Source organism: Manacus candei, unplaced genomic scaffold (genome assembly GCF_025592945.1).
Source record: "Manacus candei isolate 608988 ecotype Guabito, Panama unplaced genomic scaffold, ASM2559294v1 h1tg000016l, whole genome shotgun sequence".
Lineage (NCBI taxonomy): Eukaryota > Metazoa > Chordata > Aves > Passeriformes > Pipridae > Manacus > Manacus candei.
In genome coordinates this window covers 5430152-5456599 of record NW_026138064.1, presented here as the reverse complement: position 1 = coordinate 5456599, position 26448 = coordinate 5430152, and the positions used below count along the sequence as shown (strand labels likewise).

At 38.3% G+C, this 26448-nt stretch overlaps 1 protein-coding gene across 3 annotated transcripts in view; it reads left to right on the top strand.

The window, feature by feature from the left end:
* The first annotated feature begins 414 nt into the window (after nt 1–414).
* EFNA5 (ephrin A5) overlaps nt 415–26448 on the top strand; it is a 214669-nt gene continuing 188635 nt past the window's right edge. The window contains exons 1-2 of one of the 3 annotated variants that reach the window (XM_051782699.1): nt 415–525; nt 1044–2373. In XM_051782699.1, the coding sequence (XP_051638659.1) occupies nt 2249–2373 (125 nt within the window). In that variant the 5' untranslated portion in view covers nt 415–525; nt 1044–2248. Of the gene's footprint in view, nt 530–1040; nt 2374–26448 lie in introns of all 3 variants that reach the window. The other 2 variants (XM_051782697.1, XM_051782698.1) reach the window with 2 other exon arrangements.

Below are 26448 nucleotides of genomic sequence, written 5' to 3'. Positions count from 1 at the left end.
GGGAAGGAGTTTCTCTGTTTCGGTGGAATTACGCGGCACACTGCTTTTCTCTCGCGGCGGGCGGAAACTCGTCCGTGCGCTGCTCCCGCGCATAATCCTGTCGCAGCATCCGGCGTTGAAACGGTTACCTTTAGCAGTAAGGCTGCACAGGAACCACTCCGATGTCTTAGTAATTCAATTAGTCAGGTTTCCAGAAGGTGGGGTTGGGTATTTTTTTGGCATGAAGGAGGAGAAGCCCGGGACGACACCTTCCTTCTCGTGTTGCAAGCCAATCAGGTCGAGGTGTAAAAAAAAAAAAAAAAAAAAAAAGAAAGAAAAAAAAGCAATCTGTAAGCAAACAGCAGGCTGTGCCCTGACTGGCTGCGCCGGCAAATCCCCCCCCCTTCCCAAGTAAACTGCATGCAAAAATCCCACATGATCAAGCAGCAGCAGCCGCGCTCCGAGCTGGCTGCCTGCACCTCCTCCTCGCCTTCATCCCTCACGCACACCGGCGCCAGATCCCGCCTCGGACACACGCGTGTGCATGTATGTATGTATGTGTGTGTGTGTGTGTGTGTGCGTGCGTACCTCGCTATACCGCGTATATATCTCTGCGGCTGCCTGTCGCACACACGCATGCACAGAGACGGCTCAGCGCGCCAGGCTCCTAGCTTTTCCAGGTTGCTGATGTCGGATTTACACGCAGTGAAGGGACCGGTCATTGCAAAAGGGGGCGTGACTGTTTAAAGATTTTTTTCTTCCCATAAAGCAATTTTTTCTCAAAACTGACTTTTGCCCCTCCAATCCTCGTCGCTCTTTACGATCCCTCCCTGCCTGCCGCTGCATTCAAGTTTATTTATTTGCCTGCTGGCGTGGTATATTTTTCCTTGTTGCTCTTGCTGCTGCTTCGGAGGGAAAAGGGGAGCAGCCGTTGGGCAAGATCGAGAAGATCTGGGGTGGTTGTGGTTTTTTTTAAGATCTCCTTATGTAGTCATCTGAGGAGTGGATTCTTTTTCTCTCACCCCCTCCCTGCTCTTTCAAACTGTTTTGTCCTTCCGCAGAAGTTGATGTTCACGGGACTGGACCCTGATTTATCGCAGAGAGGCTCCGAGAGGCTGAAAGAGATTTCCGCACCTCGCCGTATCGCTCCTTTCGTTCTCCGAGCAGGAGAGGCCAGCCAAGACCAGCATCATCAGAGGAGTTTTCAGGCTTGATTTTCCACTTTTCCGAGGTTTTGCTTTTCTCCACGCCCTCTCATAAAACAGTTTTTTTTTACTTCCATCTCCTTGGTTTCCACGCCGCAATATTTCTTGGATTGGCCATTTTATTTTTTTTTCTGACCCCCCTTTTTTTTTTATTGCCTTTTTTTTTTTTTTTCCCGCCTTTGCTGTTGCTTAGTCCTTGGTGCATCCACCGCCCAGGAACAGGAAGGACAAGAAAACCACTCCACAAAGTCTCCTTCAAGACACTGTGCTGCAGAACAGGCTCCTCAACTCCATCAGCGCAGCGAGCAAACTCCTCAGGGGTTTTGCTTCACCCCCCCCCCCCCCCTTTTCTCTCCTTCACCTCCCTGTTTTTTTCCCTGTTTTTGTTTGTTTCTCATTTGCGGGGAGCGGAGGGCCAGGAAGGAAGACACAAACTTTGTACTTTGAGATCTGCGGGTACTTCTCGTCCCGCTCCCAACCGGCCGCCTTTAATACGTTGCCAGGACCCCCCGTGGGCTTCCAGGGGGAAAGATCTCCTTCCCCTCCTCCTCCTGCACGCTCTTCTCCGCCGTTCTTCAGCTCGCTCGCTCCATCCATCCCCGCGAAGCCCGAGCCGCGGGTCGGGGCCGCTCGCAGTGGCGGAGGAGCGGCCGCCCCGCGACTGTCCGCCGTGCCGGCGGGCCGGTGTATGTCGTGCCGTGGGCTCCGTGCGGGACTCCCGGTGAATGAGCACCGCCCGCCGCCTGCCGCCGACACCCGCCTCGGCCCCCGCCACCCCGTGCCGGGGTAAGGCTCCCTGAGGGGCCGCGGATCGCCCTCGCCCGCCGGCTGCGCGACTGCGGCGCCAGACGCCCTCAGCTCGCTGCTGCGGTGCGGCTCGCCGCGGAACCCACCGCCTGCGCGCCTTGCTTTTTATTTATTTATCCCGACCCAGTCCTGCCTGCGCCCCCGTCTCCTTCTTTTCTTTTTCTTTTATTCTTTTTTTTTTTTTTTCTCCTTTCTTCCCCCCTTTCTTATTTTTTTTCCCCCGCATCTCGCCTCGTTGCGCTGCCGGCCGGGCGGAGATGCCGCACGTGGAGATGCTGCTGCTGGCGGCCGCGGCGCTGTGGGTGTGCGTGCGCGGGCAGGAACCCGGCGCCAAGGCGGTGGCCGACCGCTACGCTGTCTACTGGAACAGCTCCAATCCCAGGTACGCAGGGCGGCCGCGGGCGCGCACCGGGGCGGGGGGGAGGGGGGCTCTGTCGGCGGGCGGGCGCCGGAGACTCTTGCCCAGAAACCGCAGGAACTAACCCCGGCTAGAGAATGGCGTGGAAAACTTTATTTTAATGGAGGTTCAGGGCTGCAGGGTAGCGGCGATGGGAAGTGTGGCGGGGGTGGTTTTCTCTTATTGCCCCCCTTTCCTTCATCCGAGGCCACACCAGACTTCCCCGGGGTCGGTCGCCGCCGGCCCGCGGGAGTCGGACGCACGTTCCCGCAACGTGGTGTGGGTGCTCCTCTCTGCGAGGCAGCTTCGTGCCTGTTGCCGAGCCCGTTCCGGGGGCTTGGATGGGATGAGGGGGCGCAGGTAGCGGCCCCCCGAAGCTGCCCCGGCGGGCTACGGTAGCGGGGATGCGGCCCCGGGCAGGGCGGCAGGGCTCTGCCTCCACGGTCCCCAGTTCCGCAGCACCCCGAGCGGGAGGGTTTTCAGGGGCGGCTTTGCCCGGCCCTGCCCTGCCCTGCCCTCCCGGCGGGGGGCTCTCCCGGGCAGGCTGAAGGTGAGGAAGCGAGGTAGGTTTGCCCTGCCGGGCCAGGGGTCTGTGTCCGGAGCATCTTCGCTGTCCCTGCCGTCGGGGCCGAGCGGTGCTGGCACAGTCGCACCGCTCCCTTCGCACCGAGGGTTTCTGGCACCAGGCTTTGCGTGTGCCGTTCAGCACTGGAAAGAGAAGTTTCATTTATAATTTTTTTCTGGAGTTTTCCCTCATGTTTAGCATCAGCAAATTTCAGTTGCAACCTTGCTCCAAATGGTGTTCATGTGTTTAGGTATAAAGTCAGCTGGGTGTTAAATTCTTTTGCCTTGTTAAAGTGCCTGTGAGCAGACTTACTTTTTTGTTTGTTTGTGAGTTTGTTGGTTTTTTGTTTTGTTTTGTTTGGGGTTTTTTTTGGTGTGGTTTTTTTGTGGTTTTTTGTTTGTTTGTTTGTTTGTTTTGTTTTTTTTTTTGGTAAACCTGTCGAGCTAGTATAAGTAAATTTGTGGACGTTTTAGCTTAGGTTCTCTCTTTTTTATGCTTCTGCTATCGCAGTTTGGCTTGAGATTAGCACATTGATTTTTGTCACAGGTCATGTTTTTTAATAGATCAGTGTAGCCTGCAGAAAACTCCCCTACTCGGTATTCCAGAGCAGGTTCAAAATAGGTGATGCAGAAGTCAACAGGCAGAATTTTCAAGTGCCCAGAGTTAGCTGGTTTGTCCAGCACTGTGTTCTTGGTCACACCACCTCAGTGAAAACTGGTCGGCACAAAAGGCTTGAAACAGAGAGGATTTATCCACAGAAACAATCATGCCTAGAAATGATGAGCATGTATGAGTTTAAATGCCTGTCCCTACATTTTCCTCTTTTTTACGTGTGTTATTTGAAAAAAATTGCTCAGAGTAAATAAGATGAAAAGTTGCACATCACATCACACATCAAAGAACATATGCCCCAAAAAATTGTTCATCTCTCAAAATCAGAGGTTTTTTTCTGTTGTTAGGCAAAATGAAATGTAACTGCTGGTAAAAAAATAAAGTAATTTCTCAAATCCCACTGGGCAAAATGAGGATTGTTGAGAGAAGTAGGTTTGACTGAATGCACACATTACTGGTATAACAGCTAAAATACTTCAAAAACAGTCTTACATTCAAGATTTTTCACTTCTTGTTGTCTTACGTTTGATGAGCTTGTACAATGACTGTACATAGGTAAAGAGAGTTGAAGGTACAAGCAATGCTTACCTAGTCAGTAGGTATTACTCACTGAGTTGGATTTGTAAGGCTTCTAGTAAGTTTATCATATTTTATTACTGGTAATGGAATCTCTTATTAATCCAACATTAAACATCAGCAGACTGCAAAGGAAACTTAGTTTTGTTATTCTTCCAAATACTAGAGGAAGAGTTAATTTTAAGATGTTTCTAAACCTTCCATTTTAAAAACAAACATTTCTTCTCTTAAAATACTCACTGCTCTTTCACAATGGATATATCTATTTGGACATGTCATGTTTATTCGTGAATTAAAAATATGAGAAAGAGCAGGGTGCAGTTGTTTTATACAGCTTCCCAGTTTTTATGGGCTTTCCAAGTAATATGATCATTACAGAAAAACAGGCAAACACCTGAATGGTAGGGGGAAGAGACCCAAAGAAAAGAAAGCACTTCTCTTTTGAATTCGTTTAGTTAGAATCTAAGCTGAAGGCAGAATTGTCTTTGGTTATGAAAATTTTTAGAGCAATTAACAATGTTGCAGGAATAACTTTATAGTGATTTATCTGCATCCAGAAGCAGACTCAAGAGATGTACTCATGCAGAAGTAAGTAGGGATGCTTACTTGGTGATAACTATTTGAAATTAGAAGACAAAATATACTGTTGTTCTTTAAACAGAGATACCACCATTGTAATTTAGCTTAATTCTTTTTGTATTTATTCTGAATTAATAAACTGCTGTAGAACTAATTAATTACCTTTAAAAAATGAAACACTGATTATCTTGCTAGTGATTAAAGGCATTCTAAAATAATATTTCACCTAAACTTTGAAGAACTTAATAATAATTGTTCTTCCAATTTGACGATATTTAATTTTTTAGTATGAAAGTCCAGCAGCTTACTGAAATACGCAAAGATTTCATCCTTATTGAAAAACACATTAGTAAATTGTTGAGTGGCCCAATTGATAAGTGCTCCTGCTGTGAACAATATTTGGTAAATAAAATACCTGAGGAGTCTATTAGCAAAATTGATATTACATTGCTTGGTTAGTTGCCAAAGTTCTGCTAGAACAATTAGAAAATGTTGTTTGATCACTATTGTTAGCATGTATGTGTAACAAAATTGTGTATTCTTATAGAGTCTAAGTCCCTTATTAGAAATGATTAAAGTATTCCTGTTCTTTACTCTTCTTATGTGTTTAATTATCAGCTTACATGAAATACCATAAATGCTGTAGTCCAGTTCCCAGTAAGAATATGTTCAGATATTAGGATTCTGAAGTATAAATAAAATAATTTCTTTTAATAATTTTTTAAATTGGAAATTAATCCTTAAATAAGCTCAAAAATATGTTTTATTTGTTTATTTGTGTAGGCTTAGAATTAAATGTATACCAATTCTAATTGTCACCTTGAAGTGCATTAGTCTTCAGCACTGTTTGCATATATGTTCTTATGCGGGACAGCAAACTGTTGTCATCAGAGAATATTATTCTGAATACAACCTTCTGTTTCGGAATATTAATTTAATCCTGAGTACTAGTGTCCTTGTAATTAGAATTCAGACTGAATGTCATGTACCTGGGCCATATTTTGAAGCGGTCTGCTTGCGTGTCTGGTGCTTGCTATTGTTTTTAATCTTGTCAGAGTTCAAGCTGAACAACTTGTTGTAATTAGTGATACATTTTTCTGCTTGCAGGAGTGTGCTTTAAGATTGTGGTTTGTATTTAGGTATTTCCCTGTAAGTTGTTTCAGTGTCAGGTTATGTAGCATCGTAAATTGTTACTTGTTTCAGGATGGTTAAAAGTACCAGCATTTCTAGTCTAGTTTCTGGTTATATATAGAGGTCAAAGCTTGTAGTCTCACAGAAGCAAATATTTTTTTTACTAGGAGTATTACTGGATTTGGTTGTGTCTTATACAAGACAATGGTGTATAAAATTTGTAAGAGAATTATTATAAAAACTTCAGCTGGTGATTTCCCATAATTAAGCTGGTTACCTCAATTTTATCAATATTGCTGGAGGGTTTTTTTTAGGATAGAAACTTGGGAGCAGCAAAGAGAAAATTCCATGCATAGATTAGAATTTCACAACCTGGATGTCTAAACTTAGGTGAATTTTGTAGGTGAGTATTTAGGCACTGTTTCAGAAAAGGATCTAACTCCTACGAAGTTAGGTACAGGCACACAGTGTATGACTGGATGTGTACCTTAGTGCTTACCTGGACCAGCCAAAGGCACAGACTTAGTTTTGAGAAGCTCTGACTGTGGCACTTCTGGAGCACGCTTACTGGCTGGCTGGATTTCTGAGTATCCTACCCTCCATTTTTTATGCGTTCACAGATTTCACCATGTTGTATTGGCTGTATATGCCAAGGTTGTGTGGCTGGTTTTTTTTGTTGTTGTTGTTGTTGTTTGTTCAGTTTGGTTTGGTTTTACTTGTTTGTTTTCCATATAGATACAGTTCTGCCTGCGTACAGGGTTTTGGGAAGCCATGACGAAATGGTTGGAATAGGAAGAAAGTAGTTACGCATGTTAAGAACAACTAAGAAGCTGGGAATGAATAGGGGCAAAATCAAGGCATTTGCTTTGGTGTTGGTATTCTGTGTAAATTTCTTATGTCAAGGGAATCATAGGAGCTTAAGTATTTGGGATGTATACACACATGGCACGCATGCTTATGTATATATATATGTATTGTATATATATGTATATTAAAAAACAGTTTTGAAACAGCATAGCTTGTATTTTAAGAGCATTTTATCCAGCAGCTTTCTCTGAGAGCTAAAGAAATTTCTGATTCCCTGTAATTAAAAGATCAGTAGTAGAGCCTTTAATTCTTTACACCTACTTTCTCTGCTTTTAGTAGTTTCATTAGCACCTTGCATCTCCAAAAGAACATTGGTGTTTATTTTAAAAGTGGGGGTTTGAAACAGTTTCAACCTTCTATGGAAAAACTGCACAAAGAACAATAGTTTCACTGGCTCCCACCTTTGTATGAAAGGCACCTTGTTAAGTGGTACATGGTCTTCATGAAATGGTTCTTCCTAAATCTTTTCCAAGTGCACATAGTCAGGACACTTTACTGCATTCTTTTTGCTAGCTCCTCTATCCTTTTCAAGGGGGACAGAAAAAGATGAGCCTTCCTTTCTCTCCCCTATTGTTATGATCCCAGCAATCTACCAGTTTCAAGCTGGGCTGAGAAAGTGAGTGAATGCAATTAGTCCTTCAGGAACCCGTGGTCATGGCATTCATATGGAGAGCCATACATCTGAGAATATGTATGCATTTCAATGTAGGTATGTGCATACTTATGTATAAATACACATATATACATATGTATGTGTGCACTGAAGTGTGTAATTAGGTGGTGATGTGGTGTATAGTATATAATAATGTTGTGTGAGAAAAAAATCTGAAAATGAATTTTTTTAATTAGTAAACTCTCAAATGTTTAGAAAGTGGATGGAATTTCAACCAAATTTCCAGGTCTCATCATATCTTGTTTTAGATTTCAAAGTAATAATAAAAAAATGATTTGCAGAATCTGTGTTTTAGTTCTTGGCCATCTTCCCAGAGTGCTGTTTCTTCACACACTAGTAGTTCCCAGGTCAGTAGGTGGGCAGGTAGATAAGCAAGCACTCAGGCACACAAATGTAAAATGAAACAGAGAAGATTACAGGAATGTGCTTAGAGAACTCTGGTCTTATTTGAGTACTTTGTTACTGCTTCTTCCTAACCCAGTCTGTTGCTGGGCAGAGGACTGCTGCATTGCTGAAATACTAGACTTCAAGAAAGTGCATAAAGAAGGCTGGTCATTGAGAACAGCTTAGAGAGGATGCTAACAAAGATGCAACCTTTACTGGAGAAACCATGAGTAGACACTAGTTTGTCCATGCCTATGAGATGTGCCTCTGTTGCTTTGGCTCACTGTTTTTAATTTTTTTTTTATTTTTTTTTTAATGCAATTAGAAGTATTTTGGAACTGGGATTTTCTTTCAGTAATCACTCTTTGCTCTGCTACCCAGTTCTGAGCATTGTTCTTAAAAAAAGTCTTTAGTTTCATGATTAATCTCATCTTCTAGTGTTTCTGAATGGTGTAGTTCACTGTTGAGAATAAAGAGTCCTGTTTCATTTAAGTTTTTGTTGCGCTTGTGCTTAAAATTTAGTCATTCTGCAGCACATGAATATAATTAGATGAAAACGCTTGGTTTAAAATAAACAGACATGTTATTGAAATTGCTTTCTGGTGGTATTACAGTTATTATGAGTAAGCCATACTGTAAGGTACTTCAGCATAGCTGAATGGAAGAATAGGATCATTCACGCATTAGAAGTCTTCCTTGCAGTTTTGCACTCTCCCTATTCATTGTAGTCTCTACAAGCTACATTATGGTTGAGCTCATTTAAAATGGTGGGTATTATTTTATAGTGTGCAAATATGTATATGTGTCTGAAATCCTCTTTTTTAGGAAACTGAACCTAGAATGTTACATTACAAAATCACAAATTCCCATTCCTATGCATTTTAGAAAATAATTTGTGTTAAAATGAAGTATTTGAAAATATATAAAAAAACCCCTCACTGTTCTTCAAGGATTTCTCCCCCATAGAATACCAGAATTTCCAGTAAAAGAAATATATCCTGCAATTCTGGGGAAACATCCTTCATATTTTACTGTTGACAGGTTGATGAAAATACGTTGTTAGACCCTAGTTTTATGAAAAAAATGAGTTTGTTTATTTTTGACTGCTGTAAAATGCAGAGAAATAGTTTGATGCCCATGTTGTGTGAGCTGCTAGTAGTTTCATGGCCATTTTTCTGTTTAAATGCATGACCAGTAAAAATGCTGTCAAAAGAAAAATTAGCTAACGAGAAGATACATAAGAGTCCTGTTAATTAGCAAGTCTTCTTGAATTGCTAATACCAATTTAGAGGAAATTCTTCATGTTCGGCAATTTTTAATGGAAAGACTTGAAGATTACAATTCTTATTGTCACTTGCATTATAATCTGGTGGAAGAATTTACCTATCCACGCTGACTTATGGCATGAAAAAAAAAGGACCTTAGATTCACAAAACCTGTAAGTACAGTATTAGTTATTTTTCATATTGTTAATTTTGTTTTCTGCCATTAGATCATCACATTAATCTGATCAGGAACTGTTCAACCACAGAATCCACAATAAAAGAATCTTACTTCTTGTTTATCACTGAGTAATTTTATTTTTGCTTGTTTGTTTGCATCAGACTCTTGAAGAATCATCTTATTTGATAGGCACCGTTTTTGGTTTCTGATTACAGTAATGAAATGGTGCTAGAGTGCAGAGAAGAAATTATTTTTTTGAGAAACATCTGCTGAGGCAGAAAAACTGGGGTAGGAGATACGTCCACTTCGACACTGGTCACCCTCTGCTAAAATATATTTGTTTCATTCTGAGAGATAAAATTTGGCCTCATGACTTTTTAAAAAGAATGCATATTTTGACAGGATATGTTTTGTGCCATAATTAATGTTTTCCGTACATCATTGACCTTCTTTATTCATTGAAATAATGTAATATTTCCTCTCTGAAATGGTGTAATTTTTCTGGCTTGGGGGTGGGTGTTGGGTGCTGGGCTGTGGTGGCACATCCACATTGTGTGAGTTGTTCATCAGTAGTGGTTGAGTGCTGCGGCTGTTTCCGGGTGGGTAGCAATGAAGCACTACCTTTTTTGCTTCTGTGGACTCCAAAGTAGTATTTTTCATATTCATATTACAACTCAGAAGAATTTCCTTCTCTCTACAGACCTTAAAATCACATTATCTTATCACACGGGGACTTGCTAAGAAATATATAAATATTTTTATTTTAATACTGGTACCATACATAGGGTTTTTTGGTTTAATTTTTACTTTGCATTTGTTAAAATTTTCTAAATAAATTTGAGTATCTTTTCTCAGTCTGTGCATTTGAAACAGGAGCCAAAAACATTCTAAATCTTTTCATCAAAACTAAACAAAAAAAATCCCCAAATCTCTTAATGTGTAACATTTTGTAGTTTTTATAGTGCTGTATAAATAAAATACAGATTTTTTTTTTTTTTTTTGTGAGGAGACATAAAAAAAAAAAGTATTTTACTGGTAATTTTGATGATGATCTCTGTAGTACAGTTGTCAGTCTTCAATGCTAATTCATGAGCATTAGGTAAGGACTTCTAGCAGCTTTAGTGATGTTGAGTACCCTGCAATTGTTAAAAGTTGTTGCCAGGAAATTTACCAATTAATGTTGTTAATGAGCAGGAAAAACAGCTGCATTGGGTTGGGTTTTTTGTTGTTGGTTGTGTATGGGGTTTTTTTCCACTTTAGTAGATGTCTAATCAGATTTTTTAAACATAGTTATGTATTCATACAGGCAGGGCATTTTGTGAGCAGAAGTTAACAAAGTAGGAGCTATCAATCCTGCTCTCTTTCCTATTGTTTCCAGAAAAGAAGGAAATAAAGAGAGACTCTGGAATTCGAAAGTATTGACCTTCTGACATGCACACACAGCATGGTCATTGCACTGGCACACAAAGTGCCTTAAGCCACCATAATGGCAAACTGCATTTTTGAAGTTACTGATATGAGAGCCAGCTGGATGGGGGACGAACAGCCAACAGTGATTCTGCAGCTATTTGTAAGTTACCACTTTAGAGCCAGACAGCTTCACTTTTATATTCCCAAACTTACCACTTTGGAATAATGTTGCTTTGTTCGGCCTAGCCAGGGATTTGTGACTGCTACATAGACTTAGAACCGTTTGGTCCGGGATTGTGTGGTCATTCTTCATAGAGATCTGCTTCACAGAGCAATTTCATTCATCTGGTTGTGGGGGAGGGATGAGAAACAGTGAAGGAACATTCAGATATAGCATTCTTCAAGGAAATTGCACATCCACATTAGCTGGTCACTTTTTAAAACTTTTTAAAGATAGAGGCAGAGATTTGGATCAAGTAGTTAAAAGCCAATTCAGACCAATGTCTTAAGACTAGGTGGGATCTCCTGGATAGGCTCTCCATATACAGTCTGAAAGAGACCTAATATTTTATGTTCTGCAAGGGCTCTTACCCCCTGCCCATTTATTTGTTTGTTTGTTTGTTTGTGTACAGTTATCACTCCAGTACACTTTTACATCTTTTTGCGGTTCTCTTGGGGCTCAATTTATTAAAAATTAGTGATCCATCACTAAGTGGGGTACAGTACAAATACTGGTGTTTCTAAAAGGGAGTTTTTGTGCCAAACCAAAAGAAATAATAGGGATACAAAAGCTGCCAAAAAGCGTGTCTCCCAATTGCTAATTAATCAGGCGAAAAAGCACCTCAGCAACTACAGTTGAATGTGGAACAGTTTATTGTAAATACTGAATAAAGATATGTTAAGAGGGCATAGTATCTCTTTGTAACTATGTGTAATTTAAAAATAAAGTCAACTACGTGCTGGAGTCAGTAGGGGTTTTTTTTATGTTGATGGCATTGTGAGTGGAGAGACCTCTTTCAAAAAACCTCATGGTACTAACAAAAAAAGTTACCATTTTGTTGATTTTTTTTCTCTCTGTTTCTGTGTGTTTGTGGTAATTAATAATAATATTTCTAGACAATGACTAAAGCTTCAGGAAAGATATTTTTAAAAACTCATATCTTCAGTAATCTGGATTACAAGGTATGATAGAAAAAGAACCATTGCTGTGAATATCTGGTGTCCAAAGCTGCCAATCACTTTTGGCACAGCTCCCATCATGGTCGCTGTGCCCATAATTAAATGCCTGTCATTAGTGTATTTTTCCATAACATTTACAATGGGAAAGGCAAGGGGTCCTTGCAGAGCTGTGGCTGTCAGGGGAACAATAAAAACTAATTACACACTCTGCTGTCACCATTGTCAGCTCTGCTTTTAGGGGTAAAGAACATGGGAAGTGTGTGCCTAATAATTTTATATATATATATATATATATATATATATATAAATTATATATATACAATACCCAATTGGGGAAACTCAGTCATAGTGAAGTGACATTTACTTGGAAGTTTATTATTCCTGTATTCAAAAGACCTTAATTCTAGGGTTAGATTTGTCCCTTCACTTATGCCCAAGTTGCATACACTTTTCCCTTTGCTTTTCAGCCACTTTTGCCTTTCTCTCATTTTGTGTTGCACACTCTCTGGTGAACTGAGCTTTCCAATGAAATTGCTGCGATCAAAGCCAGTATTTGCCTGCATTTATTAAATGGGTGGAAATCATCTTATCCTTTGTATACTTTTGCTTGTGCCCTGCATAGTAAACCGGAGTTAAAAAAAGCAAAAAAAGCTGAATGAAAGCAGCTAATTTGCATGTTCACATTTGGGTTTTTTTCTGTTTTCAGCACATGGTGTGTGGGTCATCCTAAGTGAAATCAGGCTAAGATTTTGGTGTACTGCAGAAGCAACTTGAGTGGAATGTGTGCCAGTTCCATTTATCCGTGCACAGATATTTCCAAATGTAAGCATAAGTGCATAATTGCACTGTGAATTATCTTAAATGCTGTTCGTAAAGAAACCGAAAGAGTGAAGTTGTGCCTTCCCAATAATATTTACTAATTATTTATTTGCAGCCTGTATAATGAGCAATTTACTTAAGCGTTTTTTAGGGCACTAATTTAAAAAGAGTAGATCCTCAGAAGCAGAATTTTGAATATATTTGGGTATATAGATTTGCAGACAGCAGCCATATGGGTTTTTTGAGACTGCTTGGTGCCTTAGATTTTATTTCAGCTTTTTTGCACATGGAGGTTTTTAAATACTATACAAAAAATGGTCCCTTTAAGTTGATTAAGGAAAGTTGTTTAAATACATATCATAGTTTTTAAAATTACAAGTCAGTAGGAACTGACGGGCAGTCATGAGGAGTGGAAGCCTATCTATTTGTTTGCACTGTATGCCTCGACAGACACTGCAACATGTATTTCTTTTTCTTTTAATACCCCATTTATTGATGGTTTTTTATTGCCATTTTTTTGGCAGTGTTCAGATACAACTTTATTGGAGCAAAACGATTCTCCCACTGCTTTGTATGGGAGTTGATTTAGGTCCTGTATTGATGGTTTTATGGTGTAGTTCCCGAGTATGAGTTTCAGTAGTTGGGTTTGTCAGTTTCTGTGAGGCCACCCAATTGAATCCAGTGAGGGGACCCAGCAGCATGGGTTTGCTGTGGACCCAGTGGGTCTTTTTCTGGTCGAGTCCATTCTAGACTAAAATTTTTTTTAACAGTTTGTGCACGTTTGGGACCTCTACCTTTGAGCGGCTGAAAAGGGTAAAAGCAAACCTGGTTGAATGAGTAGTTGTTTTGCTGTCAGTGATTTCAAAATTGAGAACAGGCTTATCATATGTCATTAGCAGACAGGCATTAGTGAAACTCTTAAGATGTTGAATGCCCTACATAGTGGAGTATGGTTCAGTGGGTGCCAAAAAAAATTAATAATTTAGGATCATGAAGGTAAAATTAATCAGCTATTGTAATATGCCACTGGGATACAGATTATGGATTTTCCAAAGCTCTACATGCAGTATACTGCTTTCTTCTAGACAAGATATTACTGAAAGACCAGGTGGATCTCGTAAATGCCTAAGTAGGATGCTACTTCTTACAAATGTAAACTCTTCAACATATTAACCATGTGATTTATTATCTGTTAACCAATATGGTGAGCAGTGATTCCTGTCATGTTGTATGTCACTGTATTTTGAGGCTGCTGAGAAAGCAATTTTTCTTGAGGCAGTTTCATTTAATGGAGTATCACATATTACATTTTTTCATGATTTTCAGCAGATTTGCTGATGTCTAGTGGCTATGAGATAAAACGTGATGAAGGGAAGACACATCTGTAAGGAAGTGTGACTCTTGTTTAATTTGAGAAGATACACGTTGATGAAATAAGCTTATTTTTTGTAAAATGGAGTCTTGCTAAACAATCCAGTTCTAATTCTTAAACTGTATCCATCGTGCATACAGCTGAAATTTGGTCATGCTTTGTAGTGTTTGTATTGGTAGATCCAGTTGTAAGACACTGGGCCCAGTTTAATGTTACTTCCATGTGTTTGTAGTGAGTTGCTTGCAAGGTTCTCAGAAATCTTTGAAAATTTTCTGTGTTGATTTGTAAAATATATTTCAAAAATGTACTGTGAATGTTTTATAGCTTTTTGTGTTAGTTCACAAATGTTGTAAAGGAATGTATACACAATTTTATTGAGGAATTTACACAATTTTGTTGAGGAATTTACATCTTAAAAAGTCCTCAGACAAAGTACCTCTAGAAAAAAGTACTAAGAAGACTTCCTGCAGAGCATGATATTTTGTAATACGCATAATAGCATAATCCTCACTTAAAAACATGAAATATAAATCAGTCTCTAAAAATCTGTATTGGAGATGGGAACTTCATTAGCAGAAGGGTTAAGGGTTTTGAGAGTATAAAGAGATTCTTCACTGAAATAAAAACAAAATAAAAAGAATGTTGTTATTTGGAGGATCTTTAATCAAGGTGGTATGAAATTTCTCATTAAGGTTAAGATTCACATTATCATAACAAGTGACAGTGTGGTGAAGAAGGAAAATAAATTAGAATGGTAGATCATACTTGCTTCTCATTATATCATGGCTATTCACTGCATTCAAATTCAAAGCAAACCCTTTCTCTATATCTCAGTTGTATAGAACTTACTTGCAAAGAAGACTTTATGGGGAGAATCTCCATATTCACTGTTTCTACTCTGAAGCATGACAGTTAGCTTTAAAAAAAAAAAAGTTTTTTTAGTGATTTAGAGCATCACTTTATTATTACTTTTTCAGACCCTGTGTCTGACTGAAGTACATTTTATAGCTTACTGTAAAAAGAAATCTCCATTTTCCATTTTTCATACTAGCTGTCTTGATTTAGTGTTGATATAATGGCCTTCTTCAGAACAAAGCATTTGGAAGACTTTCCTAAGCACTTAATTTTAGACGTGGAGTTTGGAGCTAATCTATTATTACTGATGAAAGCAATTTTGCCTTTGTAATTTCTGTGAGGAAATCAGATCACTGAGGCTCCCAGTTAGGATTTCTGTACTCATTTTTTTAATGTATGACAGAGGAATGATTGCTTCCTCTTTGTGTTTGTATGCCTATTTACTTCATAAAGCTAGTACATAAAGCTAGTGGAGGCACCCAAGACTTAATTTTTAGATACTTAATTAGTATCAGGTAGGTTTAGTGCAGTCTTCTTGAATTAGCTGTTTTCTTTCAGATTCAGTCCTACGCTTAAAACAAAATGTGGCCTGCTTTCCACGCTGTAATGACAATGCCAGAGACAAAATGAGTCTTGGTATTGTCTTAGTCTCAAAAGGATGGTGATGTACACAGGTGAAAAGGTTCTGTGGTTTTCAGTTAGATGAGCTAGAGATTAGTACTGTTATTTTTGATTGCTGTTAGGGATAAATTTATTAGTGGTTTTGGTCTGGGAAACATCTCTGCCTTTGAGAAGGGAAAGAAATACTAATTTCTTTTTTTAAGATAAATTCATAGGTTTTAGAAAGAACTTTCTGTGCACTCCCAACTTTTTGTGGTCCTCATCACTGCAGTAGTGCTTTTATTTAAATAATGTCTCAGAAGAAAGAATACTGTTTACACATATTCAGCTTGTCAGTTGAGAAATTATCTGATTAATACAGCATATCCTGATTTATGATAATATGGATTACTAATTATCATCTTCTACAGTATTCCCTTAATAAGTGATTGGGAATAGTATGTAAGTAGTATTCTGCCATATTTATCTAATGTACACAGGGTAAAAATAGCATGGTAACATACTCTGATCAGATGCTCTGCTGTATTCGAATGACATTCCCATTGAGTTCACTGAATCATTGCGTATGTTCTTTTATTTTTCAAGTTGCAGTAATGGAAGAGAATGAACTAAGTATCAACTGTTCAGTTGACAATGCTTCACTGTGCCTCATTCTCTTTTATTCCTCACCAAATTTCAAAAACATTACTAGTAATACTAAGCTGTTTTAAAAAAGAGGCCATTATTAAATCCCTCTAAAAATATTTACCTTGTGTTTTCATTTACCACTTCTGCATAGCCCATTCTTTGTTTTGGGTGTGGTTTACCAAATATTTACTCCTCTTCAAAACTAGTATTTTGAGCGTGGGTACATATTTATTATGTAAAACTCATTTATCCAAATACTGATTAAATTCTCACCCTGCATATAAGGTTAGGAGAATGTAATATGAAAGAATGGTAAGAGAAGTTTGTTACAAACTGAACTTGGTAAAAAGGTGTCTGTACTTATTTCTTGAGGACTGGGAAGCCTCATAACTTTTCATTTTGTACTCTGTTTTGTAAAAGCATATTTCTTAGTTACTCAGGAGTCTTACCTCTGTTTTAGTCCTTTAATTGTAGTGGGTTTTTTATACTTTTGACACTTACAAGCTTTCCTGCATTCCCTTAAAGTGAGAGGAGTGGAATTGGAAATCTCATCTGATGCTAACAAATTTTAAAAATCAAATAAGTGCCATGGCAATAACGCCACATTCCCCAGTAAAGCAACTTGAACAATCAAAACTTCATGCATCTGAAAGTTGAACATGCGGCGTGGAAAGATGCATCTGTTCTGCATCTGTTTTACTACAGGGCTGATATAAAATCTGTTTTTCAAAAGATCTTGACACATCCGAAGGTAAGGCTGTAATTTTTCCTGTTTTGACAGTGGCTTGTCAGACTCTTTGACTCAGAACTTTCAGTGGAGTCTAAGATAAGAAAGCATGTTGAGACAGGACCCCAACCACTCTAAACAAAAAATCATACCGCTACCTTCCAGTTTGAACAGGTAAATTATGATTGTCAGTCCAGTTGTATTTCCCTGTCAGAAATGTGATTTTTGGGATTTTTTTTTTGTAATGTAGGTTGTTACAGGGAGTGAGAGAAGAAGCTAAAGAAGGGGAGGGGATGTTCTCTAAATTGCAGCCTCTGTTTTCTGTCAGGACACTTCTTTTGATTTTGTTGATTTGCTGCAATTCTGCAAGCTTCTAGAAACAGATGAATACTTCTATGGAGCGTGATTGCAATGCAAAAAGAAAAATAATCCTGAAATTTTAATGAAAAAGAAATTTAAAAACATTTAATTGAATTGTCATTATGTGTGAAGCCATCCATTTTTTTGGACAAATAATTACATCTTGCATATGACTTAGGTCCTTAATGTGAAAAAAGACAGTTCTTAACTCTTTTTTCTGTCTTTATTCACTCGATAAGCTGAAAGTGTGTTTTTTCACTTAGGGTTTTTAAACATCAAAATTTTGTATCTGTGCAAAAGCATTCATTGATATAATGTATGGTCATGCTATAATTTGTGTTGCAAAGAACTTTAGATAGCTGAAGAGGTGGGTTTCTTTGCATTCTTCAGTTATTTGTATCACTTTAAATGGATTTGCATGTAGTGGCATCTAATGTGTGATTTTCAAACTTTGCTGATCAACTTTAGGGGAAAAATTACTTTCCTAACTATAAGTGGCTTATTTCTTTTCAAACATAAGTTGTGGTATTGTAGAATGTCTTCTTTATCTTCCCTGTCCCCCTTCCTTTTTCCTTTATTTCTTTTTGTTCTGTGACTATGAATATTTCCAATAAAAAATATTTTTCTTTGTAATCTGTTTATCCCTTTGTTTTATTTTGTTAGGATAAAATCAGGTGAGGTCCAGGGGTTCCTGACTAATGTGTTCTGCCTGGAAGGAGCCATGAAACAGTGGCTTCAAACTGCAGTAAATATTGACTGGGGCTCTGAGCTGAGCCTTGCTCAAAGCTCACTCTAAAGACTTGAAAGGCACCTATTGTTCCTTCTTAGTCAGTACTGCACAGCCAAGGCTAAAGTATGCAAGTGTTAGGAGAAGAAGAAAGGCAATGGGGGAAATTAAACAGTGAACACAGCTGAAGGCATAACTACTCTAGCAGAAAAGGGCCAAAGCCCCATGTAGGGCTGCATAAAGCTTTGCAGAGGTGGAGCATCCAAAACTGTCCACCTTCTTTCTCTGTGAGATGCTCAGTGAACAACATAGCCTTAATTTCACCGAGGTAGGATTGGAGAAGAGGCACAAAATTCTGCTTTAAGGGATGGTTCCTGCCAAAGATTCTTCAATCCTTTGTGAACAACTATGCAATGAAGGTGGATTATTGGGCAGCTCTCTCTCTCTCCCTCCCTCACTGAGGCTCTACTCAGAGCAGTGATGGATGAAGTATTTTGGAGAGTTTAACCACTGCTGTTCTGTTCCATGTAGCTGGTGCTTGTCTGTGCAGAAGGAAGGCAAGATGCAGAGGATGTAGTTTAATTAGGTCACCACTTTTTATTAATTCATTTGGGAACACAAGATTGGCAATAAAACACAGACCGGAGATTGTTGTGCTTTCCTTCACCAGTCCACTGGAGAAGCTTTTGCCAGCCAGTGCTGGTTGGGTGATGGACCCATTCTTTAAGGCGCAATGGGGAGCTGTCTGATCTGTTTATAATTTCCTGGCCCCTTTCTGTTTTCCTTAGAAGTGTTTTTTCCTAAGTTCCTTTAAAATTCTTGTTTGCCAGGATATTTCACCTCTTTATTGGATGAGTACTTATGTTGACTGGGTGGGTAATTTAGCCTACTACATTACATTCACCTGAACTGAATCTCTGTATGCATATAGATGTCTGACTTGCTGTGATGGAAGTGGAATTCATCTTGCCAGGCTTCCTAGCTCCCTCCCTCCCTTCCTGCCCAAGAAAAGCCTTCAAAGAAAAATAGGATTAGCACTGTACCTGCTGCCAGTCTTCGAAAAAAAGTCTTTCCAGCTGATTAATTTTTGCTTCTAGGTTGGTGCTCCTTAAATATGATGAAAGAGATGTCTCAAACACATTTCACAATGGTCACCTGTCCTCCTCCCTTTTTATTTTGTCTCAGTTCCCTTTCTATTTTGTCTCAGTTAGGTTCTCCATTCCATCCTGTCCTTCAGTCTAGATGCTGTAAGGAAACTTCAAAGGACCCATGACCTCCTTTTATTCCGACTCACAAGACAAAGCTTTGCCCTCTGCATTTGAGATTACGGAAATGACAGTGTATCTATCTCATTATTGTAAAGCATATTGGGATATTTTGAATATGAAAGGAGCTGTGTAAAAGCAAATTCTGTTTACTCGCCTCAGATGGGAATAGGATTGTCTTGTTACTGCATTAGTCCTTTATCTAGAAGAAGTGCTTGACAGTGCTCTAATAATGAATCTGCACTGTGCTTTGCTTTCACCCTCTAGCAGCACTGTAACAGGAAGAAACCCAGTCTTCTTGAGTGGAGTAAAAGAGGTTGAGACAAGGATGGGAGTTGCCTAAACTATGAAAATAATGTAGAGAAGAAACTTGAGGTTTAGTGTTTTAAAGCTAGCAAAAGCATTGTTTTTTCAAGTTTATAATAGAGAGCAGTACAATTTCAAAGTGAGAGAAAACAACTTTCAATACGTAGGTAACACATTACTGCAAACTGCTGTGGAACAATGTGATTAAAATTTTAGTTTACTAGAATTTTTGTTTCATTAGAGATCACTGTATTTGGTGTCTACAATGCTTGAAGATATAAAATCTGTTTGGTTGTTGTGTCACCATGTCATCCCTCCCACCCCTAACATTCTTCTCTTTTTTTCCCTAATGAGAAGCATACTCTATGTAAATAGTGTGTTGATCACCAGATCCTGTTCAGTATCCTTTATCTGTTCCAAAGGCAGAAATGCCTAGTAGAGGCGTTGGTAGTTATGATACAAAATAGGAAGGTGTATGATTATTTTTTTTCTGCAGTGAATCTGTTTTCCTTTGAACTACTGTTTTGTATACTTAACAGATTTACATCTTCTTAGTTTTCCAGTTTTAACCATTTCTTAGGGTTTTTTTCTGTCTTGGATTTTGAACTAACAGCTGGAAAATATATTTTATTGAAAAGTACCTCATCACAAACACCCACAACTTGAAAAAGTTAAACATCATTAAAAATTTTTGTGTATGCCACAAATGCAAAGTGACTTTCAATACAGCCTGTATGAGGAAACAACTACCAGACTCTTGTCTGGGCCACTTTTCTTTCTTTTTGTTTTTTTTAAATACTCTTCTCATTTGTGTGCATGCCTCTCTTCCTCACGTAGCACAACAATTTTACATGATGATTGATATTTTACAGAAAGGAAAATTTAGAGTTACTGCTTCTGCAACAATCAGAATAATTATTTGTTACATAAGCCATGAGATGAGAAAATGCCTGAATTTTGGAATGGTTTACTGTTAAACCTGGAAAACTATGTATCGTTTCTTTGTACTTGCCAAATGAAGTGTTCTAAATTACATTAATTTGTGAATTGACTGGCATTTTTTAAAGTAGAATGACCAATCAAATTCATGTGTGGATTTTTTCAGTCTCATGCTAAAAAAAACCCCCAAAACCAAAATGGCGTTCCCTCGATACTCTGGCTGATTTTTCAACTGTAACCATGAGTATTCCGGAAAGCTTACAAGTCTTATTTTTTGGGTTTTTTTGCCTCTGCAGTGCTGCATTTGTGTCACAGCTCCATAATGCAGCGTTATTTTTTTATGCTAACATTCTAACTAGGTGTTTTCCCATTTTAGCAGAAGTCAGTTTGAGAAACAGATAGTTGTTGGTACTTACCATTGTACACTGAGTTGCATTTGTTTTCTTCAAACTTTTTTGATTTTATTATTCTGTAAACGTCTGAATTTCAAGTAAGTACACTAACTGTACTGTACTAATGCGAAATGCTCTCATATACAGTCATACCTACTGTTTCTCTTAGAAGTTCTCCATTTACCTTTCCTGTTTTGGAATAACAAAATTTTATGATGGACAAATGTTATAACACAAAATTGAGTGGGTTTATTGCAATCTTTTTATTTAATTAAAAAAAAAATTAATTCTACCAATGTTTTCTTAAGAAAACTTAAAATAATTTAAATGTTGTAACGTCTGGTAAGAGTTCTGTTTCTCCAGCAGTCTTCTGAAGAGGAGTGTATTATTTTTCATGAGGAATGAACAGAGAACAAAAAATTGTACTAAGACCTATTAGTTGTGTCTCTATGAAGGCTGAAGCAATGGATGTGGGGCACGGCTCAGCAAAGGTACCTTGCCTAGTGATCTGCTAACAGTTTACACCTTTCATGTTGAAATATATCTTGTTGAGAACAGAGGGAAGAAAACGGAAGAAAACGCCTCAGCATCTGTGCAAGGTGCTGATTTTCAGTTCAGCTTCACTGTAACCAGTTGCCTGGTTTGATTGGTACAGCCTGTTTCCTATGGTGGTTTGGCCTTTTGGTGAGCTAACTGAAGTCACAAAACATGGTAAAGAGTTGCTCTCTCCTTAAGTATACACAGGCTTTGGACTGGTGAATCAGGGATGTATACAACCTCCTAACTGTACACAGTCAACGTGTCTTTGCCTCTGTGTTACAGCTTCAGAAAGGAGTTGAATTTTATGATCTTCTGTATTTGTTAACAAGATTCTGCACTGACTTCTTAATTTATGATTAATGAGAAATACACAAATGAGCTTAACTTGATTAGTCAGAAACAATAGTGAACAGTGGTACTGTAATTGGGCAAAATAATTTTACTTCTTGACAATCTAGTACTGGATTTCATTGCTATATTTTAATTGCAATGAGATGATCATTCAGGACAACATACAGGTGTATATTCTTATTGTGATACATTTAAATTATTCTCAGGAAGGATTAATGGAATTGCTGCTTTTTCCCACACAGAGGAGATATATAGATATAGATATCTATATATCTCCTGTATGTATATTTCATATTTCTATTAAAAGAGTTGTAACTTAAACCAATTAAATAAAAGCAGATATTGCCAAACTAATGTTTAAGCTGTTCCTTCTGTTTTTCCATATCTTTCACATTTGTGTGTATGCCTTACTTCTCTATTTCTCATCTAACATAACAGTTTTAATATTATGATTGGCATCATATTATTGGAAAATTTTGAAAGATCTTTTTGAAGCATTAATATTTGCTTCTCTAGAGTCCACAACATGCATGGGCATTTTCTTTTGCATAACCACTTACCCTTTGGCAAAGTATTAGAACAGTTGTATCAAGAAGAGCATAATAAAGTATGAACCTAACAGGGTCCTGAAAGTCTCCATTGTAATTTAGTCTCTTATCTGAAGTAAAAGTTCAGAACAGCACAGTTCTCGGTCATTTTTGAAAATGGAACAAGAAAATGGTTGTTTTAACTCTGTGCATGTTAGATACAAACCAAAATCATACTTAAAAAGCAAATGCCTTGAGAGAACACTCACTGGTTTAACACAAGGATTCTTGCTAAAAGCTGCACTAGCCCTGCCTTGTGGAATATCAAAATTGGTGCATGTTTTACAATAATCTGTGCAAGTTTCAGCAGATAAGATTGATGATATCTGCTCTATCGCTCTACCCTAATGTAGAATAAAGAAAATTATACAGACTCATGTACATTAATGCATGATATGCATTCTTTTTGGTCACATTTTTGGAAAAAAGAATTCTGGTCCAAAATCTGTTAAAATACTTTAAACATGTCACGTAACTGCCTGTCTGATCAGGCCCTCTCTGCTGTACAGTGACATTGTGGTGTTTTAGAACAGTATGAAATTCTGAAGGGCTGGTTTTATATGTATTAATTAAGATGTTTTGATATTAGTGCATAAAATAATTTAAAGACACTTTAAATTTGTAATATGCTCTGTCATGAATAATCAAGAAACAGGTAGAAGCGATTTGATTTCTCAACCTGATCTTTTACTTGAGTTGTCAACCTCTGACACACTTGAAAAAAATTTATTTTCAGAAATGGATTTTGCAAATGTGATGCCTCAAAATGCAAAATTTATAAATTTTTACTAGAGAACGGATATGTCATTTTACCCTTAGGGCTTTAGATGATGAATTACATTAATTCATAGGCTTTCAACTTCATTAATGCAGAATTTTAAAATTCTAGCCTCTAGAATATTTTTTTAAACCCCTGTTTGTTATATTAGTTTCTGAAGATATGCAAATTGCACATTCAGCTTCAGTTGAATCTTCTTACTAAAATATAGCAATTGGCCAGCTCATATTCTTCATTTTCCACAGCCTTCGTTTTTGACATAGGTGTTAAAGAGTGCCTTTTCAACAGTTTGTCTAAATGAGAGAAAGCTTTCACTTACTTGGTGAATTGTAAAAACACACACAAAAATCCCCGCACTTTGGAAGGGTTAAAGCTTTTTAGGAAGGTTAATAGAAAATAAAGAAGTGTTAGCAACGCAGTGTTTGTTTGAAGAATTTGAGCCAAGGTGTCTATTTATCTCTAATGGAGGATGACAATGAAGGATTTAAGAAGTCATCCCACTTATTGTCTCAAACACAAAAACCTTCCGCCTGCATCTTTCAACTTGCTTCACCACTTCTGAAGCAGCAATGGGCAAACTGCTGAATTTTTATTAATCAGCTTAACCTAATGAGATGAAAAGACCTTTTGAGAATTACAGGGGGAGAGATATACACATGCAAGAAAACCTTTTTTTGGCTGCTTTCACATCCAGAAATTTTCTTCATACCAGCTGGGAAAAAGCAGACCTCAGTTCTGCTTCTGGCTCACTCACCTGCCTTCCTTGATTCTCTTTCCTATCTCATTTTACATCTTCTGTAAGCATATGTTCATGAAGTGTTCCCCTCCCCCCCAGATTCCACACCCCTTCAGGAGCAAGTTAAAAAGAACATATAACGTGTGTTTGGGTGGAGGTACCTTTGGGAACTGAGGCAAGAAAGCCTAAGCTGTTAAAACGTGACTCCTCTGATGGGGGCCCTATTTGGATAACTTGCCTCTTCTAAATTCTTCTCTTTTCCTTTCCTTCCCTCCCTTCCTCCCTCCCCCCAGCTTGCTCTCCTTTTCTCTCTCTTGTCAAGCCCACTTCATAAATGGTAGCAGCTGGAGATCTTTTTAGTGGCATTCAGGGATTACTGCCCTTCAGGATTTTAATAAGCCCCACTGCCTGAAATGCCTGTGAGGGTGCTCTCTGAGACAATTACCATTCAGGGCTGGGATTGAGGGCTCTTCATGGCCCAGATGGCCAAGGGGCTGTGCACGGGCAGATAGCCTTCTCCAAACAACAGATCACTGGAGCAAAGAGTGTGGGTCATTCCCCCCCCCCTTTTTTTTCCCTCTTTTTTTTCCCCCTTTCTTTTCTCTCATTGGTTAGCTTGAGGAGTGGGGAGTAGGAGAAAAGGAAGTGAATAAGGGGGTTCTATCACTTTGCAGCTAATCAACGCTAAGTTTGCTCATCCTTTTTATACATAACTGGATTTAAACTGTGACCTCTTAAGAACTGCAATTTGAGGTTACATATCCCTATTCACTGTAAGGCAGCTGCTCTTTTTAATTTAAAAATACAATACCCCTGATTATGAGGAGTATTTTTTAGCTGCCCTCACAGGAAGAAATAACCTGGAAAGGGCTAGAACAAGATCTCTTATTACTTTAGTATGGGAAACAGAGGACAAAAATTGCAGGCAGAACTAATTGGTAGCTGTGGATGTTGGAACAGTCTGGGAAGTCTGGAAAATAACAGCTGGTTAACAAGTGGCAAACGTTTAGCCAGAAGGAAGTGGTCATTTAGGTTTGCTTTTACCTGAAGTATGGTGTGGCTTCTATATGATTAGCCTCCTTAAAAGGCTTTTTCCTTGGATAAAATCTTAACCACTGAAATAAGGGAAGTGTAGGGTTTAGGAGAGAGAGTTTGCAATTATTTTTTGCAAAGACCACTCCTTGATGAATTAAGTACATGCAAAGCTAATTTCAGTAAAGCCACAGCTTTTGGGTCTTGCACTCCTGTGCAAAAAGTGGAAAATGTGGCTTATTAGCTGAATAGCTGTTCTCTGTCTGGATGGACAGACATTAATTTTTTAATCTTTGGACCCCTTGATGTCAGAAAAAACAATTTGTGCCTCTTGTCATTAAAGTTAATATTTGTGATACACAGCTCAATTTTTGCCCATTTGCTTTTGACTTATACAATGAATACTTCATTTATTTAAATCGTATTTAATAAGTAAGTAAAATGCATCATGTCATAAAAGAGAGAAATTGTCCAAAATAAAAAGCATGTAGGTGGACTGTTGTATGGCTGAATACTTTGGATAAATGGGACTAATTCTGCAGTTTTTGATCTTGAGGATTCTTCTTCCACACCCCAATAAGCTGTAGCAAGTTAATTTGTGGACTGGCTGAAACTCCAATTTAAACTTAAAAAGGAGTATTTGACTGTTCCCTAGGAGAAATAATACATATGAATTGGTGGTAGAGTAGAGTTCTGCATGCTGATAATATATATATAAACAACTCTGCTTCATAAATGGTCAAAGAATTAGACCAAATTAAAGTAGGATGATAGTTTCTTACTTTAGAATGAGTGGCAAGGGCACAGAGATAGGTCCTCCTGTTTGTTTTAACACTTCTGAATTCTTCCTCCTTCTTCTGAATATTCAGGACTTCTCAAGTAGAGTAGCTGTGCGGAGGGATACCTCTGCAGTTAAGAAATCATTTGTAACAGAAACAGTAATACAAGGTGACATTTCAACTCATTAAAATAATTGGGATAATCATGGAAGTGGATAAGGTAAAATTTGTGCAGTTTTAAGAAATAATAAGTTTTTACATATTATCTTTTGAGTCCCAAATTCAATTTGTATGAGAGACAGCATTATAAATTAGAACAATTTATTTAACATTGAAACTTGAGTCTTAGGTTCAACTTGAATTGATAAGAGTAGACCACCTCAGCTAAAGATTGCTTATGTGTATATAAACAGTACTTCAGTTTGCTGGATGTAGTGTGACACTTGTGGGAATACCCATTGTATGTACTGCCCCATTTCAGCTATGGTTGCAGGATGTGTAGTTTCATGCTGGAACATCTGGGCTGTTATTTTGATAATAAATGCATGTGCGATGCTATGTATAGTATAAATTTTGCTCTTCAAGGACATCAGTGTGATTCACTCATTGTCATACTATTGGGTGAATTTAAGACTGGACTAACAATGTTGTGTTGAATCAGGCTAAAACTATTTAGATGAAGCAGGCTAAAGCTCTATGCAGAACTGTTTAGAATAAAGGTGCAGTGTTTCTATGTGTAACTGTAATGCTTAATGGGTTCTTTTGATTATAATTTTGGATAATTTCAAAATATTTCACATTTCTGATATGTGTGATTTCTGTTAGGAA